This window comes from Littorina saxatilis, linkage group LG1 (genome assembly GCF_037325665.1).
Source record: "Littorina saxatilis isolate snail1 linkage group LG1, US_GU_Lsax_2.0, whole genome shotgun sequence".
In the NCBI taxonomy this organism is placed as follows: domain Eukaryota; kingdom Metazoa; phylum Mollusca; class Gastropoda; order Littorinimorpha; family Littorinidae; genus Littorina; species Littorina saxatilis.
The window spans coordinates 38,279,776-38,301,218 of NC_090245.1; the positions used below are offsets into that span (position 1 = coordinate 38,279,776).

The 21,443-nt window shown below is 40.6% G+C and overlaps 2 protein-coding genes across 4 annotated transcripts; one reads left to right on the plus strand and one right to left on the minus strand.

Annotated features, from left to right (window-relative positions):
- Positions 1-127: 127 nt before the first annotated feature.
- Positions 128-15,363, minus strand: LOC138969074 (protein SYS1 homolog). 3 transcript variants are annotated; one of them, XM_070341779.1, is made up of 5 exons: positions 15,320-15,363; positions 11,551-11,671; positions 8,595-9,050; positions 7,539-7,606; positions 128-6,264 (listed from the first exon to the last, which is right to left on the minus strand). In XM_070341779.1, exons 3-5 carry the CDS (start codon positions 8,817-8,819, stop codon positions 6,027-6,029), a joined length of 531 nt encoding a protein of 176 aa, XP_070197880.1. In that variant the 5' UTR covers positions 8,820-9,050; positions 11,551-11,671; positions 15,320-15,363; the 3' UTR covers positions 128-6,026. The 3 variants fall into 3 exon arrangements, with proteins under 3 accessions (XP_070197880.1, XP_070197897.1, XP_070197889.1); XM_070341796.1 differs by lacking the exon at positions 11,551-11,671 and having other exon boundaries at positions 15,320-15,359; XM_070341788.1 differs by lacking the exon at positions 15,320-15,363 and having other exon boundaries at positions 11,551-12,654.
- On the plus strand, positions 15,308-21,433 carry LOC138969063 (cytochrome c oxidase subunit 4 isoform 1, mitochondrial-like). The gene is made up of 5 exons (XM_070341771.1): positions 15,308-15,445; positions 16,182-16,318; positions 17,807-17,977; positions 19,628-19,759; positions 20,858-21,433. Exons 2-5 carry the CDS (start codon positions 16,183-16,185, stop codon positions 20,989-20,991), a joined length of 573 nt encoding a protein of 190 aa, XP_070197872.1. The 5' UTR covers positions 15,308-15,445; position 16,182; the 3' UTR covers positions 20,992-21,433.
- Positions 21,434-21,443: the final 10 nt, after the last annotated feature.

Genomic DNA, 21,443 nt, shown 5'->3' on the forward strand with positions numbered 1-21,443 from the left:
ACAAAAGCACTAATGAAAAATTTGCTCCAGGGGCTTGCAACGTAGTACAATATATTACCTTACTGGGAAAATGCAAGTTTCCAGTACAAAGGACTTAACATTTCTTACATACTGCTTGACTAAAATCTTTACAAAAATTGACTATATTCTATACAAGAAACACTTAACAAGGGTAAAAGGAGAAACAGAATCCGTTAGTCGCCTCTTACGACATGCTGGGGAGCATCGGGTAAATTCTTTCTCGTCCCAACCAATATGGGACTCCCCCTAACCCGCGGGGGGGTACAATGTACTACAGAAACAAGAAGAGCAATTGAATGCTATTGCAACTTTCTTTATTTGGTGTTTAACGTCGTTTTCAACCACGAAGGTTATATCGCGACGGGGAAAGGGGGAGATGTGATAGAGCCACTTGTCAATTGTTTCTTGTTCACAAAAGCACTAATGAAAAATTTGCTCCAGGGGCTTGCAACGTAGTACAATATATTACCTTACTGGGAGAATGCAAGTTTCCAGTACAAAGGACTTAACATTTCTTACATACTGCTTGACTAAAATCTTTACAAAAATTGACTATATTCTATACAAGAAACACTTAACAAGGGTAAAAGGAGAAACAGAATCCGTTAGTCGCCTCTTACGACATGCTGGGGAGCATCGGGTAAATTATTCCCCCTAACCCGCGGGGGCCGCTATTGCAACTCGCCTTCATCATATACAATATAAATTGGATGCAAATAAATGCTGCTCAGTAATCATCAAGATGAACACTGTGTCACCAGGGACACTTCACACTTGCCACACAAAAACAAAGGTAACATTTCCTTTTTTTAATCTTCCACTTCGAATTGAAATAATACTTCAACCACATTAACTCCTCAATGCAAACACACAACAAAATATCAACATTTTGTTTCCCTTCTGCATCAGGGCCGGATCCAGGGGGGGGATTTCCTATTGCCCAGACCCCCTCCGCCTGACTATGCATGTACCTCCTCCAAGGGTAACAACAAAACAAGTCGCGTAAGGCGAAAATACAATATTTAGTCAAGTAGCTGTCGAACTCACAGAAGGAAACTGAACGCAACGCAACGCAGCAAGACCGTATACTCGTAGCATCGTCACTCCACCGCCCGTGGCAAAGGCAGTGCACGTGGAATTGACAAGAAGAGCGGGGTATTCGTTGCGCTGAGAAGGATAGCACGCTTTTCTGTACCTCTCTTCGTTTTAACTTTCTGAGCGTGTTTTTAATCCAAACATATCATATCTATATATTTTTGGAATCAGGAACCGACAAGGAATAAGATGAAAGTGTTTTTAAATTGATTTCGAAAAAAAAATTTTGATAATAATTTTTATATATTTAATTTTCAGAGCTTGTTTTTAATCCGAATATAACATATTTATATGTTTTTGGAATCAGCAAATGATGGAGAATAAGATAAACGTAAATTTGGATCGTTTTATAAATTTTTATTTTTTTTTACAATTTTCAGATTTTTAATGACCAAAGTCATTAATTAATTTTTAAGCCACCAAGCTGAAATGCAATACCGAACCCCGGGCTTCGTCGAAGAGTACTTGACCAAAATTTCAACCAATTTGGTTGAAAAATGAGGGCGTGACAGTGCCGCCTCAACTTTCACGAAAAGCCGGATATGACGTCATCAAAGACATTTATCAAAAAAATGAAAAAAACGTTCGGGGATTTCATACCCAGGAACTCTCATGTTAAATTTCATAAAGATCGGTCCAGTAGTTTAGTCTGAATCGCTCTACACACACACACACACAGACAGACAGACGCACATACACCACGACCCTCGTTTCGATTCCCCCTCGATGTTAAAATATTTAGTCAAGACTTGACTAAATATAAAAAGAAGTTTATTTTGCCTTTAAAACGCATGACAAATACCCCCAGAATGCGCCAGATTGCACATATTTGAATCTAGATTTTAAAAATGTTCCAGGGGGGCATACCCTCGAAATCCCCTACAAAGTTCGGGTGCTTTGCACCCTCAACTAATGTACACTTACCACAATTGGGAAACCCCCCCCTCACCCTACTTAAGTCTGGCCCTGTGCATGTACATGTACCATATTATTACAGTTCCATTAGTCTGAACCATAATTTTGTATATATATAATATTTCTCAAACACACAGACTGACAGAGAGCTTCAAGTTTAAGAATTCACACAATGGACAAAAACAATGTTCATCACATGTCACACCTTCAGTTGGGTGCCCCAAGATCTCTTCAACAAAGGTGGGTGAGCTACACGAGTTAAATCTTGACAAATGCTAACATGTAGTCACACACACACACACACATTATCACATACGTAAACACACGCACCGATGAGACAGCATATAATTTATACAGTAATCTAAGGAAATTGCAACTTGGAGAAAAATTTGAAACTGTTTCACCATATAGCTTTTAACCTTTTCTTTGCGTTTTTGAGAGGATTTTGTCTCAGAAGACAGATTATCTAGCCTGCAAATGACAAGAAAAAGAAGCTTCGAAGACACATCTTACTGTTCTGAGTAGCATGATGCAGAATGCATTGGTCTGTGATTTGACAGGACTGGAGGCAAAAGGATTAATTCTAAAATAACGTAAACGCTCACCTGAACCATTCTGGGAAAAAAATCGTTTTATGAATGTAGACAATGAAAACAAAGAGCCCAATTTTCTTCCTACATATATGTGAAAGTGTGGCTGAACATTTATTGACATCGGTGTTGTCTTCTTTTAATCTCACATGAACACGCAAAGTTTAAACATACCGTATTTTCCGGGTTACAAGGCGCATAAGGCGCACCCCCTTCTTTAAAAAACAAGAAGAGCAAACGCTCGATCGAGTCACTTTCGCAGTTCTGAATATTATATGAGGCATCAGATGGACAGGAAGAAATTGCTATTCACAACACAATGAGTCACGTTCACATAAAATTTGAGCCCGGTCACTTTTATAGTTTCCGAGAAAAGCCCAACGTTAAGTTGTGTGTTGCCGAACAGAAAAGGCTAGTTATCTCCCTTGTTTTTCTGATAACGTTCGTAAAAGGCTACAGATGTAAATACTTTGATGTAAAGAATAATCCTACAAAGTTTCAATCACATCCGATGAACTTTGTCAAAGATATAAAATGTCTAATTTTTCCTTTGACGCTGACCTGTGACCTTGAAAAAGGTCAAAGGTCAACAAAACCATCGTTAAAGTGTAGAGGTCATTGGAGGTCACGACTAAACAAAATATGAGCCCGATCGCTTTGATAGTTTCCGAGAAAAGTCCAACGTTAAGGTGGTGTCTACGGCCGGACGGCCGGCCGGACGGCCGGCCGGACAGACTAACACTGACCGATTACATAGAGTCACTTTTTCTCAAGTGACTCAAAAATTGTAATCCAGTCACCCATTGGGCGCAGGGGGCCGATAGGGCGCACCAAAATTGAAAAAGTATACCGGTAACAAACGGTCGAAGAATGAAAATAAGCCGCACATCAAATACGGTAGATGACATGTCTTTACAAAGCGCACATACACACACAAGTATCACATACCGGTACTTTCTGGTCCACAATCAGTGTAAATGTGTTCAAAATAGGGATAATTAAGCCGTTTGAATTAAACTAGCATGCAAAAGAAGAAGCTAATAAAAATTGGCAACACACATTTCATCCATGCAAGACATAGACATTAGGTCACTCAAAACTGACATGTAATTACTTCAGACACAACAGGATATCAGAAGTGAAATCAACAGGTCAATACTTCGTTCAGATATATATTTTCTATGATGCTGTGTGTGGCCCACATATAGATTACTTGAGTGGCTATGTAGTACACATAATTTGGGAAAACCACACACAAGTTCTTGTGGTTTATTCAACCCCCAAGCCATCTGATGGTTTATGGGAGGTAGAGAATGCCTTCAAATGACAACCTGCATTCAATCATGCGATTTAATTTTGAAGTTGAAAAAGACCCAAAACAGAGGGACCCCCCCCCCCCCCCCCAAAAAAAAAAAAAAGCACCATAGAAAGTACCACATGCCATTCTGGGACACGTGGATGAATAGTTTAAAACACTGACATGTTGACGTAAATCATGTACATATTGTTTATCTATGCATCAATGTTAGTTGAGCCATAGAACAAAAAAGTACACACACACACACACACACACACACACACACACACAGAGCAATTAAAACACCATCACATCAAAACAAATAACAGTTTTAAATTACGTGAAACATTCGAAGTCTGAAGACGCTCATAGCATATTCAACAGCACTGCAGCTATCTGCAATACATTTTAAAACTTTTCCCCACAAAATAACAAGCCCTCGCATTCTCTAAACTACACATTTTACTAAAATAAATCGGAGAAACGAACTAATCAAGAGACAGTTTTCTTCATCAACCCCATGATGAAGAAGACGCTTCTACTTCTAATTTACAGGAAATTCTGGATTAAAACAAATCTATTAACAAAAAACCCATCTAGCATTTCTTTCTTAATTAGTCCAAATACTACAACACAAAATTGTAGCCTAAGACGACTTGCAAAACACCAAGTAGATTAAAAATAAACAAATCTGTTACATGTATAATACCGGCACGGTTGGCCTAGTGGTAAGGCGTCCGCCCCGTGATCGGGAGGTCGTGGGTTCGAACCCCGGCCGGGTCATACCTAAGACTTTAAAATTGGCAATCTAGTGGCTGCTCCGCCTGGTGTCTGGCATTATGGGGTTAGTGCTAGGACTGGTTGGTCCGGTGTCAGAATAATGTGACTGGGTGAGACATGAAGCCTGTGCTGCGACTTCTGTCTTGTGTGTGGCGCACGTTATATGTCAAAGCAGCACCGCCCTGATATGGCCCTTCGTGGTCGGCTGGGCGTTAAGCAAACAAACAAACAAACAAACATGTATAATGCCCATTTTCATAGGCGCTAACTGCCCACTTTTACCAGTCTTACCTCAAAAGCTGAAGTCCCACACGGACAACCACTTGTCAGGTTATGCTACTGTAAACTACATCTACAATTTACCACAATAGCTTGTTATTATTACAATAGCTTGTTACTCACCACTGCACAAAGAAAAAAAGAAAATCTTGGTCCACGTGTGAGTGCGTGTGTGATTGTTCCATCAGATTGCTTAGTTGTCTGAAAGCATTCAACAGACAGTCAATCCTGACAGTTCAAAAGACTAAACCGTGCTTTGTGATTTTACACATACATCAACTCAAAATTGTTGAAAGGAGATGAAGTAACTAAGTGCAGCTCAATTAAAACAAATTCATAAAGCAAAACTCCCAAACTCAAAAAAAGTATTAATTATTATCAATGTATTAGTAAAGTATTAATGTTCAAAGTATACTCATACTCATAGAAAGTCAACATATTTTTCAAGATATCAAGAAAATATCACAAAACCAAGGAATAAAATTCAGCTAAATATACATGTACAGTATATTCCATTAATTTATATTTTTCCTCTTCAAAGTTTATGTGTACAGTTCCACTTGCATCTCTGTAACCTTTGTTAATACAACTTGTTTCTTCAGCATTTCATGAGGGCCACTCAAACACACATCATTTTCTTGAAAGACATCACTGTTGGACACCGCCTTTCTGTCCATCATGAAAAACAGGTTTCTTTAAGTTCCACTCTGGTAGTTCAGCACACCACACATTATACACGAGCTGGCACTCATCAAATCGCAGGGTATACTTCTGGAAGATAGCAACAGCAAACACACACTGATCTTCACTGCACAGTTCAGATGTTCACCAAAGCTTTTTCAACACAATGTTAAAATTCTTTCTCCACATATACACAAATCATCTTCACCTTTTTTTTAGGTTGACGTCAGTTATTGATCATTTAACCATGCTATCTCAAATGTTTAGATTAACTACTCTTTCACACCTCACTGTTGAATCTGGATGATGCATGGCATTAATTTGTCTTTTATCAGGATAATGCTTTGCATGAATGTCTTCAATTGTCTCTATAAATCCACACGTTGCCCCATCAAAGGTATGGCTTTCATTTCTGATCTCATGCACAGATATTCGCCCAGAACAGTCATGAGAGCCACACAGATGATGTTTGTCATCCACCACCAGAACGTTTGGGGAACGTGACCAGTGAAGATGATGCAGCCAATAAAATGACCAATGTGAACGGTGGCAGCGAAATCCAGACACTGCCTGGTACGGCCCACCACAAACCACAGGATAAACGCACTGAAAAAACAAGATGCTTAAATCAGTTCAATGTGATAAACTGTCACAGCTTATCTGTACAGATTTGAGAAAAAGGAGCAAAGATCTTGACAATAACATGAACATCAAATCTAATTCATTTATGAAGGCTTAAAGTAAAAGGAATATGTGATCAAATAATACCTTCTTTTTTTTAATTCCTTACCCCAAAGATACACATCTCACAATCACACGATTCAATTAACAATGGTTTCTTTTCAGCCAGAAAATGGAGAAAAAATACACACACTCACACACACATTCATTCATTTACTAATTCAGTTTCACTGAAAAGTTTAAACTGAAGAATTCTACACGCAGGGATGGCCAAATCTTTCTCCCGGTCGCCACGGGCGAGTAAAAAATGCGCCGGGCTAGTAGAAACCGGCTGGCCAGTACAAATTCTGGTCAAATGCAAGACAACCTTCGGTTGTACAATCAAGATTCAAAGTAATTGAAACACTTTACAATGCAGGAACTTATGTCGTCTGCAAAAACGCCGCCATGCTGTAGTGAAACGAAAAACAAGGACTTATCTCAGATGCTCTTCCTATTTTATTCGCACTACGGCTAGGCTGTTTGTACTTTCGCTACTGATTTCAACGCCACATATGTCTGTGTCAGGACTGGTGAACACGCATAAAATAATAATTTGATAAGGATGATGCCAAAAGGAAGGAGAAAAACAAACAGCATGAGAAACAGAACAGATCTATCATTCAAAGAATACTGCAGTATGGCGAGTGGTCGGAGTTCGAGGGGGAGACGATGGTGGGTTCTATTTTGTAAAAGATTTCCAAGAACACAGAAAGGGGGAGGAGGGGGGGGGGAGGGGGATGGGATAGAGCCACTTGTCAATTGTTTCTTGTTCACAAAAGCACTAATCAAAAATTTGCTCCAGGGGCTTGCAACGTAGTACAATATATATATTACCTTACTGGGAGAATGCAAGTTTCCAGTACAAAGGACTTAACATTTCTTACATACTGCTTGACTAAAATCTTTACAAATATTGACTATATTCTATACAAGAAACACTTAACAAGGGTAAAAGGAGAAATAGAATCCGTTAGTCGCCTCTTACGACATGCTGGGGAGCATCGGGTAAATTCTTCCCCCTAACCCGCGGGGGGTATTTTTTTTAGATTTGGCCATCCCTGTACACAGTAATTAAAGACATTTATTGCACCTTTTAACAGACATACTTTCACACAAGATGGAAAATCTGTGCTCTATAGCTGCAGAGAAGTGCTTACCAAGTCAAACTATTGAGTGCGTAGGCAATGATGTTTGTTCTGCCTGAATCTTCATAGAGACCAAGATCCTGGAGAAAAAAAACCAATTCAGAAAAATGAACAACCTGAATACTAATTGCAGGCCGCGCCTGGGAAGATATGGGAAACTGATATGAAATTGAAGCAATCAAATAAATGTTGAACTTAAGAATAACACTTCAAAACAATAGCATGTGTTCTCTAACAATCTGAAAGCATGAGAAAGAACTAACTGACAAAGTAAACTGAGGATACTAAAAAAAAAAACAATGGACAGAGAGAGAGGTCGAGTAAGAGGAAGAAAAGTATTCTTGCTAACAATATATGCATTGAAATACAAACACGACTTATATGTCCAGTTTGTTTGTTTGTTTATTTATTTGTTGCTTAACGTCCAGTCGACTACGCAGAGCCATATCAGGACGAGGAAGGGGGGGATGAAGGGGGCCACTTGTCAAGCGATTCCTGTTTACAAATGCACTAACCCATTACTTGTGTCCCAGCAGGCTTTAGTAAAACTAAATTAATACCTACTGGAAGATTACCAGTTTCCAGTATGTTAAAATAGGCTTAACCTATCTACTGCTGGACTTACATCAGAACACTAACAGATTAAACTATACATGAATCGCGAGACAAGCGGCAAGAGAAGAGATTTTTGGAAAAAATACACGTGAATGAGCAAGAAGGCAGAAAAAAGAAAAGAATTCATGAAGAAAAAGAGAGCATGACAGGAAAGAGGAACCAAAAATCTACCTAACAGCAAACTAGAAAGCTCCTGCGGTTCCAAAAACAGGAGGGGCCTTTAATTTCATAACCGCAGTGCCCCACTGCGGGATTATATGTCCAGAAGAACATGCTAAAGAAATGAGTAAAATAAGGAGAGGGAGATTCTAAAACAGAATAATACAGTGGAAACCCCTGTTGAATTTACCTCCATTTTAAGACTCTCTCAAATTTAACTTCAACTTTAAGACAAGATTTTTTCAGATTTTTGGAGGTCTTGAATTAAAAATTCACCTCATTTCCAATACTCACACTCTGGGTAAACATCTGGTCCAGGGAGACATCAAATCTACCGATGACGTCAAGGAAGAAGATCCAGAGGCCAAGACACAGATAGAAAGACGACTGCAGCACAATGATCTGTGCTACGATCAGGACTGGGTCCCACAGGTTGCTCCGGAACTGACCTCCCATGGCTGTGGATGCTGCTGTGCGGATCCCCTTTCGAATCCACTCCCGTCCGAACAATTTTAGCATTGGATTGATGAACTCAAATAAAATTCTTCTACCACAGGTTTTGGTCTCCACGCAAACTAAGCAGATCTGTTAGTTGTGAGAGCAACTTTTCAATCAAAGAAAAAGGTTTAAAAGTACATCTGCTTAAGAAATGGAAAGCTACTTATTCAATGTTTCTGTTTACAAAACTGATGCACTGGTCAAAGAAGGCTCGCTGTTGGTTCATCTAATTTCTAAACAACAGCGCTGAACCTGCAACAAAGAATGCACAGGTATAGGTACATGTATGATGTAGTACGTACAGGTAGGCTTTTCAGCCCTTCACGTTCCTCTAGTATTTTCCATACATAAGAATTAGGGTCTGAAAACGCATGAAGAATTTAATAACTTATGTGACAATCGTCAGTGTCATGCACTCACTCATATTTGTACAGCTTCCATCACTGCATGCAGTTTCCTTCATCCTTGTCTAGCCAGTTTTTAATGCTGTTCACATTGGTGGCTAATTAAATATTGTTAGCCCCTAACAAGGGAGCTCAGCTTCCTAAAATAAGGGGGGGGGGGGGGGCGCCCATAGACATAAAAGCCAAATCATGCAATAAAGCAGACAAGTGCAGTCGCTGTTGCAGGCAATGATCGCACAAGAAGAATATTTGTTATACAGGGTGGTCCAAAAAAATGTAGACAGTTTTGCGTGCCTGTCATTTCTGCTACAGGGCTCCCACCTATTCTTTTTCACCTGGAATGTCTCACACAAGCATGGGAGTTTAGTAAGGCACAGTTTTTTCTTCTTTGCAACATCATTTCTGGGCGTAGTTCAATAGTTCATCACATTCTCAATCCAAGCACCTCGTCTCTGGATTACGACTGCGACACGGACATGTATTGAAGTTGTTGATAACTCTGTCCAAGGTCTCGAGTGGAATCCTCCTGATTTCACGAAGAATGTTCTCCTTTAGCGCTTGTATTGTCTGTGGATTGTTGTGGTAAACCCTTTCCTTCAAGTACCCCCAGAGGAAGAAATCTGGAGGAGAAAGATCTGGGGACGAGGTGCTTGGATTGAGAATGTGATGAACTATTGAACTACGCCCAGAAATGATGTTGCAAAGAAGAAACAAGTCGCGTAAGGCGAAAATACAATATTTAGTCAAGTAGCTGTCGAACTCACAGAATGAAACTGAACGCAACGCAACGCAGCAAGACCGTATACTCGTAGCATCGTCACTCCACCGCCCGTGGCAAACGCAGTGCCCGTGGAATTGACAAGAAGAGCGGGGTATTCGTTGCGCTGAGAAGGATAGCACGCTTTTCTGTACCTCTCTTCGTTTTAACTTTCTGAGCGTGTTTTTAATCCAAACATATCATATCTATATATTTTTGGAATCAGGAACCGACAAGGAATAAGATGAAAGTGTTTTTAAATTGATTTCGAAAAAAAAAATTGGATAATAATTTTTATATATTTAATTTTCAGAGCTTGTTTTTAATCCGAATATAACATATTTATATGTTTTTGGAATCAGCAAATGATGGAGAATAAGATAAACGTAAATTTGGATCGTTTTATAAATTTTAATTTTTTTTTTATAATTTTCCAATTTTTAATGACCAAAGTCATTAATTATTTTTTAAGCCACCAAGCTGAAATGCAATACCGAAGTCCGGGCTTCGTCGAAGATTACTTGACCAAAATTTCAACCAATTTGGTTGAAAAATGAGGGCGTGACAGTGCCGCCTCAACTTTCACGAAAAGCCGGATATGACGTCATCAAAGACATTTATCAAAAAAATGAAAAAAACGTTCGGGGATTTCATACCCAGAAACTCTCATGTCAAATTTCATAAAGATCGGTCCAGTAGTTTAGTCTGAATCGCTCTACACACACGCACACACGCACGCACATACACCGCGACCCTCGTTTCGATTCCCCCTCGATGTTAAAATATTTAGTCAAAACTTGACTAAATATAAAAACTGCCTTACTAAACTTTCATGCTTGTGTGAGACATTCCAGGTGAAAAAGAATAGGTGGGAGCCCTGTAGCAGAAATGACAGGCACGCAAAACTGTCTACATTTTTTGGACCACCCTGTATAAGTGGGTTCTTATATCATATATAGTGGTGCAACCATATCTTATTGATAAAGAAAAACTTCTGGATATTGGAATAGATTGGTTCTACCTAGATCACCCAGTCTGTTCGTTATTTTGTTGGTCTGGATCATTATTTCATTGCACTTGTCAATCTCCTGAAGCCCTGTACAGTGAAACCCGGCTATATTGAAGTAGGCTATATTGAAATCCCAGCTATATTGAAGAATTTTTCAGGTCCCGGCTGAAGCTCTACTTTTTCTTTGTTAAAAAATGTTGGCTACATTTAAGTCGGCTATATTGAAATCCCGGCTATATTGAAACAAAAATTCAGCCCACGGGACGTTTTTACCTGGCTATATTAAATGTTTGCTCCAAAGATTTGTTTAACTTTTTATTTTTAAGAATCATTTTTGAGATGGTTCAGCATTCAGACCTGTATCTTTCTCATGATTTCCTTGCATTGGGGACGGATCTTCACAATTTGGTGAAGACTTACATGTCATACTCAGGCCAGGTATTTTCCATCAACGTGACGGAAGAAGACATGAAAAACCTTTACTTTACTGAACTGCCGATGCCCAGGATCCTACATGAGTATGTGGGGAATTCATGGTTCAGAGTAGTGTACTGGGTGTGCCTGTCCAGTCTGTGTACTCACAGTATGGAGGTTTCAATGTAAGAAAGGACCTCCACAGAGTTGTGCAGCAGCTCGCATCTGACGACAAAGTGAGATCAACACTTCCCAGGAAAGCTTGCCGACTATCATGTGGACGTCTTGTCTGGGGAAAGACAAACCTGCGTCAACCTGGGTTCCCAACCACTTTGTGGTTTGTGTACCATACTCTTGAACCGTGTGTCTGTCAGTGCTGATCCGAAACTTTCGGAAAGGGTTATCAACATAGCTTAATGGCATGATGGCCTTCTTGTGTGTGTGTGTGGGGGGGGGGGGGGGGGGGGGGTATTTTTTCCGTATTCGACATTGAACTTTTGAACAGCAGTTATGTCATTTTTTCTTGAAATGTTTAATGTGTCTCTTAGTTCGGCTCTATTGGTTATTGCGCGCTTCGCTATTATAGCTTATTCTGAACCATTTTGCACTTACCCCCCTCTCTCTCTCTCTAGTCTAAATGACGACTGTCCTAAATATTTGCAATCACATTTCAAACATGCCACAAAAAGATATGGGTCCCAAAAAATCATCCCTCCTATACCTCGCATAGACCTCTACAAATCGAGCTTAGCCTTCTCCGGAACGTTTCTCTGGAACTCCTTCCCCCAACAGATAAGAAATGCAACTTCAGTTAAAATGTTTAAGAGACAGTCACGTTCACACATCATTCGTGAATGAAATGTCTTGTTCGATTGTTATTTTGTTAAACATTTTGTACTAGTGTTAACGGATGTGTAGCTGATCGGAGCAACTTTATTCCCAAATGAAAGGTATAACTATGTCAATGTAATTTTGTAATTTTTGAGTTCTCCTTATGTAATTCCTTAAATGCACATTGTGTTGCATTCCATACAATGTATTTCTGTATTTTATATGATTGAATTTATATTTTTTATGTGCGTCTGTCTTTATGTGTTGTATAAAGGACAGGTTGGAAGAATAGGCTTTGCCTAAAACCTTTATCCTTTTGTAATAAAGTTCTGAGTCTGAGTCTCTCTCTCTCTCTCTCTCTCTCTCTCTCTCTCTCTCTCTCTCTCTCTCTCTCTCTCTCTCTCTCTCTCTCTCTCTCTCTCTTTCTCTTTCTCTCTCTCATCCTTTCTTAAACATCAGGGGTCGACACTAACTTATTTGGCCTGGGGCCACACTGGCCCCAGAGATGGAAATTGCTGGGGCGGAAAACAAAAATCTGGGGCCCACTCTCAGTATTCACGTGCGGCAATGCATTGTCGGTTTTTCTTCATCGTACTGAAGCCAGGGAAATTATTTCAACCATTTGACATTGAAATTACGACAGCGCTTCGCGCTTTGGGCTGCATCGGTCTCCTTTTTTCGTTTCTCTCTACCCTGTTCTTCATATTCATTTCCATGTCTTTTTACACCAGGGATGTGTCGCCACATTTTGCGTTTGGCATTTGAAGGCGATACTTTTCTCTCACGCTAAAGAGCGCAATCTGGGAGTTATTTCCCTTGCGGCATTGTCCTTCGACGATTTCAATGGTTTTTTTTCTTGACTGCGGCATTGATCGTAACGCAAATTTCAGTGACGACTTTGACTGGCGATTTTTAGTGATTGGCTCTGGCATTAGAATTTTCGGTTTGTCATTGTTGGAATTTATCCTGGGGCGGAGTGGGCCCCAAGCTTCGGCAATGTTTGGGGCGGAACACAAAACTCTGGGGCGTTCCGCCCCCCGCCCCCCGCCCCCGCTAGTGTCGAACCCTGAACATTGTCCCTTATGTAACGATATGGAGTCGTATAAAAGGTTTTTTCTTTCTTTCTTTTTTTAGTTGTCTATTTACATGTTTTGTGCTAAGCTTATAAAACATATGCCGAGAGTGTAAACCTTTGTGGCAAACATTGTTCTTCTGATAGCATCACACCACTTTGCCAACCTTCAGTCAAGACAGACTGGATTATTTCATATGTCTTCTTTTTCCTTAAACTTTTAATCAAATGCTTCATTTGGCGTCGGTCTGATACTGTGAATGGCTCTGTGTGTTTGTGTGTGTAAGGGAGGGGGGGCGTGCGTGTGTGTGAGTGTGTGTCCGTGTGTGTGTGTGCAGAAAAAAGCAAGGAGGCTCGAAGAACAACAGCCAACAGGTGAAAGATTAATGGGAATATATCTCACATCAAACGCAATGTGTGGACACGGAAATAAGAACGTATAGTGAAAAAAAGTTCGGTTATATTGAATTTCTGAAGGAACAAGGAGGGAAATTCAATATAACCGAGAATTGCCTATATTGAAGTTCCGGCTATATTGAAGGTCTTCCCGGGTCCCGTGCCACTTCAATATAGCCGGGTTTCACTGTAGTTGTACGTTTGCAGGGTTCCTGCAGGGCAGAGCTGATACAATTCAAGGAGTTTTCAAGGACATTTCCAGGACCAAATAAATGCTTTTCAAGGACATGATTTTTCCCAAATTAATGCAAAGCACCAAGCTTACCTTCAGTTCAAGAGATATAAAAATGCCACTGCGGTTCTCCGCGTCTGCAAACTATTAGTCATTCCGTAGTTGTTTCCCTTGCCAACTTCCGGGAAGGGAAGCAACTACGGGTGACTAGTAATAGTTAGTTCGTCTGCTTTTGTTTTCACTCGATCTTTTATTCTCCCAAAATGTGTGTACTGTATTTGACGAAAAAAAAGGGGGTTGCATTTTTTTTTAAATAAGACAAGCTGCTGACGAAATGTATAGGCAACAATTTGGAAAAATCAAGTACTTTTCAATGACTATTTAACAAAACTCTATTTTCAAGCACTTTTCAAGGCCTGGAAAAGGTTTTCCAATTTTCAAGGAGTTTTTCAGGGTTCAAGGACTCTGTACGAACCCTGCGTTTGAAACTTTCAAGTTTGCAATAGACCCTATCGGTATTCCAAGGTCTCGTGATCTCTCGCAAACTTCAGAGCATAGCAAAGCATGCAGTACAGCGATCTCGTGCGAGCTGCACAAGCCAAGGTTCGAAGTTCTCGCGATGTTCAAAGCATAACAAAGAGCGTGTCTCGCGAGAGCTGCTCAGATACCGAAAAGGTCTATTGCATGATGGCAACTATGAGGTAGTAATTGTACGTGCTGCGATATTGATAACAACAATAACATTAACAATTCTAACAGAGTGCTTGCTCAGTGCAAAGTAATATCAATTATGGTAAATTAATCATCAAGTTTCAATGCTTGACCTTCTGTACGGAGCCCAGGCCACAACAGTAGGACAATTATAGGTTCTGTAGCCAGTGTATGTAACTGTGACAAGTGGTTTGCCTCACTGCAGGTATTTTTCTGGTAGGAATGGTTGGTTGTTTACTATTTCTTCTTCTTCCAATAATGTTCAGCGATCAATGAATTGACCATTACTAACATGTTGGCGAAGTGCAAGTGTGTGTCCTTTAACATAAAATAAGATAAAAAAAGAGAAGAAAAAAAAATAAAAGGAGAAAAATAAAAAATTAAATTAAAAAAGAAATAATGATAACAAAAAATAAAAGAGGTGGGGCAGGGGGGGGGGGGGGGGGCGGTTATTTAGGAACGACGCCGGGACTAGAACCAGTCTTCATAGACAGTCGTGGATCTATCTTTCACAACTGTACAGCTTCCATTTCCAAGCTCCTGTGGTTTGATTTTGAATGATGTACTCCTCGGCCTTACTTTTTTCGACGTCAAAAACAAAATGACCAAAATTACAAACTAATTAGTGCACAAAATACCAAATATTAAGATCAGAAGTTCCAAGGGCTACGTAAAGCAACATCATTCTCGCTTACCACTGGGAATGCGTCAGTGTCGTCTGTAACGAGCCGCCATGTCATACATCTCGCAGGAAACGTGACTTCCCGTAATCGTCCGTGATATCCTTTGACCCTCGCCATTTTCAGCCGAGAGACAGACAGGTAGGCACGTCCTTGTTCTGGTCGTTGAGTTTCGATAGGCTAGCTGTCATTTAGGCTCATGTAAATTAAACTATGGTCAAATTGCATTGAGATTTAGTATACCTGGATGTTTCACCTACTCCAAGCTACTCTGTACATTAAACTGTTTGTTTTTGTCGTAACGTACTGTCGGTCATTTTGAAGAGTGCCGGTCGAACAAGGTCATCTATTTCATAGAGCGATTAATTATTGGTGTATTTGAGTTAATACTTCAATGAAACATTCTTTCATTTTGTTCCACGTTTCGTAGTCACAGTACACAAATTTAGCAGAAGTGTGCGGGATAATTATGTCTGAATTGGGGTCTTCTTACTTTCTGTTTCACGGCACTGCTGCCGTGCGTTCAGAATTTAATAAACATTCAAGTTTTGTTTTGTTTTTACAACGATGCAATGCATGATATATATATTCTACCAGGGTTTTCAAAATGTTGTAGATCTTAATATTTAATTTGCACAGAGTGAACATGTGCTTTGTGTTATTAAATTTATTTGTGTTTTTAACTTGCAAAATTTTACTGTTGTTAGCAATTAGTGAATTACATGTCCTGACCTTTTCGTCAAGTGCTTGCTAGTTGCTACAGTCCATACAAGGACAACACCACACAAACACTGAGTGTTTGTGTATGGGTCGGCCTCTCTCAGAGTGTGGGTGTTAAATCAGTATTTAAATACTAATCTTTGATGTTTTGTTGCAGAATGAATGGACAGCTAGTAAGATCGATACTCCGGGGGTCGCAGCTCTCTGTACGAGCGTTGTCGACTTCTGGACCCGTTCGCTCATCAGAGGCTGCTCTGGACCAGGCTGCCAGAGACAAAATCCATCCGAAATTAGGTATGCAAAACATGTAACTTAGGCAGTGTTTAAGGCAAGTAATTACTCCATACCTGAGTCTGATTCCATACCAGTGGGCTACATATTAAAGTGACTGTATTTAATAAACTTTTAGATACTGATGCCCTGGAACAGTTGCCATAGCAGATGTCTCTCTTGAGTGTGTGTGTAAAAACGGTCTAAATCCCCTAGCTTTGTTTAGTGGGACAATTGGAGGTCAGAAGACCTACATGACAAAGTATGGGATGGTTGACTGGTCAGGACAATGCTTCAAATAGAAATACAATGGAACCCCCATTTTAAAACTCCCTCCTTTTTAAGACCTTGTTTTCTCAGACTTTCTGTTCTTAACCACTGTAAAATTACCCCCATTTTAAGACTCCCTCCTTTTTAAGACCTGATTTTCTCAGATTTTTGGTGATCTTAAAAAAAAGGGGGTTCCACTGTTGTATGCATCAGTGACGGAAGACAGAGGCCTGAGAACACCATTATGTGTTTGTTTCTTTCCCTCATTTTCCTTGACTTGAGAGCCAAGAGTTTACTGGGTGCAGCACTGCGATGTGTAGTTGAAGGTTTTGTACTTGTAGTGACATAACCGATTTTTTTTTAGTGATAAACATTTTTGTGTTTTGGGTCTGAGCTTTCACTGCCTTTCTTATCCAGAAACTTATTATACTGTGTTTACTTCTTTGGTACTTTTGAGTGTTGAGAATCAAGAGTTAAATGATTTTATGACTGTAATGTGTAAAATGTTGTTTTGAAATCGCTTAAAACATCTCTAGAAGATCGTTCTATCATACATATATATAAAATATATATGGGCGGGGATATAGCTCAGTTGGTAGCGCGCTGGATTTGTATTCAGTTGGCCGCTGTCAGCGTGAGTTCGATCCCAGGTTCGGCGGAAATTTATTTCACAGAGTCAGCTTTGTGTGCAGACTCTCTTCGGTGTCCGAACCTCCCCCCGTGTACACTACATTGGGTGTGCACGTTAAAGATCCCACGATTGACAAAAGGGTCTTTCCTGGCAAAATTGCTTAGGCACAGTTAATAATTGTCTACCTATACCCGTGTGACTTGGAATAATAGGCCGTGAAAGGTAAATATGCGCCGAAATGGCTGCAATCTACTGGCCGTATAAAATTTCATCTCACACGGCATCACTGCAGAGCGCCTAGAACTGTACCCACGGAATATGCGCGATATAAGACTCATTGATTGATTGATATGAATACAAGAACACCTTTGATAGAGTTCAGTTTGCAGTTACATGCTTTTTTTTTTATTCCTTCTCCCAGGACTTAACTCTTAAAGGTCATCTGAATTTGTCCATGAAACTGAAATGTATTACCTCCCCACCCACTCTTTTTTTCCCCCTAACAGATATTGTTCTTCTGTCTGCACCTGCCTTTAGCAAAAGAGTAGTATTCTAATCACTGTATTTGTCACTGAGATTGACAAGCGCTTGTTATTTTTCACAACTGTCAGGCAACCGTGATGTAGTAGGCTGGGGTTTCAATGGCACCGCCAGCTATGTTGACCGCGAGGAGTTCCCTCTGCCTGCTGTTCGTTTCAAGGAGAACACTCCCGACGTCATGGCACTGAGGGAGAAGGAGAAGGGTGACTGGAAGGCCCTGACTCTGGACGAAAAGAAAGCATGTGAGTTCTTCTGGATTTGTTACTTTGCTCTGTGACTGTGCACAGCTTGCGTGCATACACAGTGCATGTGAACAGGATTAAAAACTGACCTAGAATTAAAGCCTGGATCGAATAATCCCAGCAAAGCTGGAGGTATCCCACGAACACATACTGAGATTGACTTGAGAAATTTCTTCCCGATAATACATTATAAAGAAGTATTCGTTGTTGCCAAACTGTGGCTATAGTTGGGGACTTTCTTTCTTTACTTTATTTGGTGTTTAACGTCATTTTCAACCACGAAGGTTATATCTCGACGGGGGAAGGGGGGAGATGGGATAGAGCCACTTGTCTTCTTCTTCTTCTGCGTTCGAGTGAGAGCCACTTGTCAATTGTTCCTTGTTCACAAAAGCACTAATCAAAAATTTGCCCCAGGGGCTTGCAACGTAGTACAATATATTACCTTACTGGGAGAATGCAAGTTTCCAGTACAAAGGACTTAAAATTTCTTACATACTGCTTGACTAAAATCTTTACAAAAGTTGACTATATTCTATACAAGTAACACTTAACAAGGGTAAAAGGAGAAACAGAATCCGTTAGTCGCCTCTTACGACATGCTGGGGAGCATCAGGTAAATTCTTTCTCGTCCCAACCAATATGGGACTCCCCCTTACCTGCGGGTGGTATAGTTGGGGACAGAAGTTCACCAAACTTTGGGAACATACTAACATGAAAACGGTGGTGGTTTTCTACGGATTTCCAAGGCCGCTTTATGCAGGTGTAAATTCTGAGTCTCCAACATAATGCTAGCGCAAGCAGATGACGTAAAGATGTTTTGGCGTCGATGCATCGTGACGTCATCTGATCTTGGGGCCTTTCTCTCTCGCGCGTGGCGTGTGTGCACGTTTGTTATTGTGTGTTTGTGTTAGAGAGAGAGAGAGAAAAAAAGAGTGTTTGTATTAGAGAGGAGAGAAAAGTGTGTGTGTGCGTACGTGAGTGTGAGATAGAGCGAGCGAGTGAGTGTGATTGCAATTTGGTGTGTGTTTGTAGACGGGCGCAGTGGTGTGGTGGTAAGACGTCGGTCTCCTAATCGGGAGGTCGTGAGTTCGAATCCCGGTCGCTGCCGCCTGGTGGGTTAAGAGTGGAGATTTTTCCGATCCCCCAGGTAAACTTATGTGCAGACCTGCTAGTGACTTAACCCCCTCGTGTGTACACGCAAGTACAAGACCAAGTGCGCACGGAAAATATCCTGTAATCCATGTCAGAGTTCGGTGGGTTATGGAAACACGAAAATACCCAGCATGCCTACTCAACGAAAGCAGAGTGAAGCTGACTATGCTCTCGGAGTATAGTTTGGGGAACCCAAATGGGCAAACGAGCTCACACGTAACCAGAAAATTCTGTAACGCTGAATAAGAAGGTGTGTGTGTGTGAGAGAGATCGAGACAGACCAGATGTTTCCTTCGCTGGGGGAATGCAGTGCCTTGGCATTGCACTTCTACTTAATTTATTTTGTTCTTTGGTCGTGTTGTGTTCTCAGTTTTCTGTGTATGTGTGCTTGTGGCTGTTTGTTGTGCATCTCATTTTAACTGTACTGGTAGGTTAATCCCAAAGTTTTGATCAATCAAAAAAAATGTGCTCATATTTTTGTTGATCTGCCTGTTCCAGTGTACAGAGCTAGCTTTTGCCAAACTTTTGCCGAGATGAAAGCACCCACAGGGGAGTGGAAGTCCATTGTGGCCGCTATCATCACAGCTCTGGCTGTCACAGGCTGGATCGTCATATACATGAAGAAATTCGGTAAGCCACTGGAGAAATGAATATTAAATATATATTTTTACACTCCTTCCCCATGTGAGATGTGCATGCATCCTGCTGATAGGTCATGTCTGCCCTGAGCACAGACCTCCCCCCTTATCTTCAGTTCATCATCAAATCCACTTTTCTCAAGAAAGTTGGGCAACAACCCGATTTATCCCAGGGTGAGGTTCACAGTCCCACTGAGCGAGTCTCAAAAGGTAGCTGTTCTTTCAGTATGTGACGTCACTTCTATGGGATTAATTTGGGACTATGCTGAAAATAGGGAATACTACATGGCTTGCTGTGTCGTACCAGATTTACACGAGTTGTTTTTTTAAATATTGAACTGCGAGCGAAAGCGAGCTGTTCACTATTTGAAAAAGCAACGAGTGTAAATCTGGTACGACACACTAAGCCATGTAGTATTCTGTTTATCCTACATACTGTACTTACTTGTATTTTACTGAAAATGTCCTGCAGTCGAGGCAGCTAAATTGAAGACGCTTGTTTTGGAACCTCGATCTCTTCTAAAGCCTCGTGCAATCTATTACGTCAAAGTAAAGAAACGTCACTCTGAAAGTGTGGCGTGACGTGTGAGTTCTAAAAATTCATCGAGGGTAATTAGCGAGCGCAATTTTTTTTCTATGACGTTTGTCTCGGTGACTTTGGCATCATAAACAGTGGAAAAATAGATCCCTGCCAGACTTGCTTGACATGACTTCATTTACATGATATACACACGTGTGATTTGAACGATTATTATCTCACGGGTGTCTCTCTCATGAATGTAGGATAAGTCTCTTTAATCTTTTGACTTACCAAGGAGAATGATCTGGACACAGAAACTAGTCAAGCAGATGTTGTACATTTGATATTGATCTACTCTGTCATGTGCAAGTTTTCCATAACCTTCCCCATGGCTGTTTTCAGCTTTTGTTGACATGTCTGGTTTGACATTGATCGACCTTGTCTTTGATCTAAACTTCCGCATGGCTGTTTTCAGGGGACACGGACACTCCTCACACCATTACCCCTGATATGACACAAGTCGAACATAATGTGTTCACAATAACATTGGCTGTGTTCGGTTTTTTTCAGTATACAGTGAAATGCCCCACACCATCACCCGCCAGTGGCAGGAGGACCAGCTCAACCGCATGCTGACTCAGAACCAAGGTCGTATCGAGGGCATCTCCTCCAAGTACGATTTCGAGAAGGGCGAGTGGAAGTAACCTCGCCCCCAGCTTAGCACACCGTGGAGGAGCATCATGTGACAAACACAAAAGTTTTAGGAATTTTTAAATTTGTTTAAAATGTTGATTTTGAGCAAGTTTTCGGTATGATCTTGTTGAGGACACTGGAGGTGGTACGTTGCCATGATTTTTTCTTTTCTTTCACTATTGCCTGATAGTACACAAGAAGTAGGACCACACAGCAGCACAGCTGATACTTCACATACATGGATGACGTACAAAAACGCTCTTCGGCTGCATCCACATGGACTTAGAAGCTGGTCTCAAAGACCAGGTTTTGCCGTGGAGGTGTGTTGGGTAGTTGTCTGATGGCTCATTTAAAAGACACTGGTTTACAATGTGATTGTTTCATGTCGGATATGCTGGCTGATACCTATTTGAGTGTGAAGAGTAGTAAAGAATGGAACTTGTTCAAACAGTTTGTGCTGTGT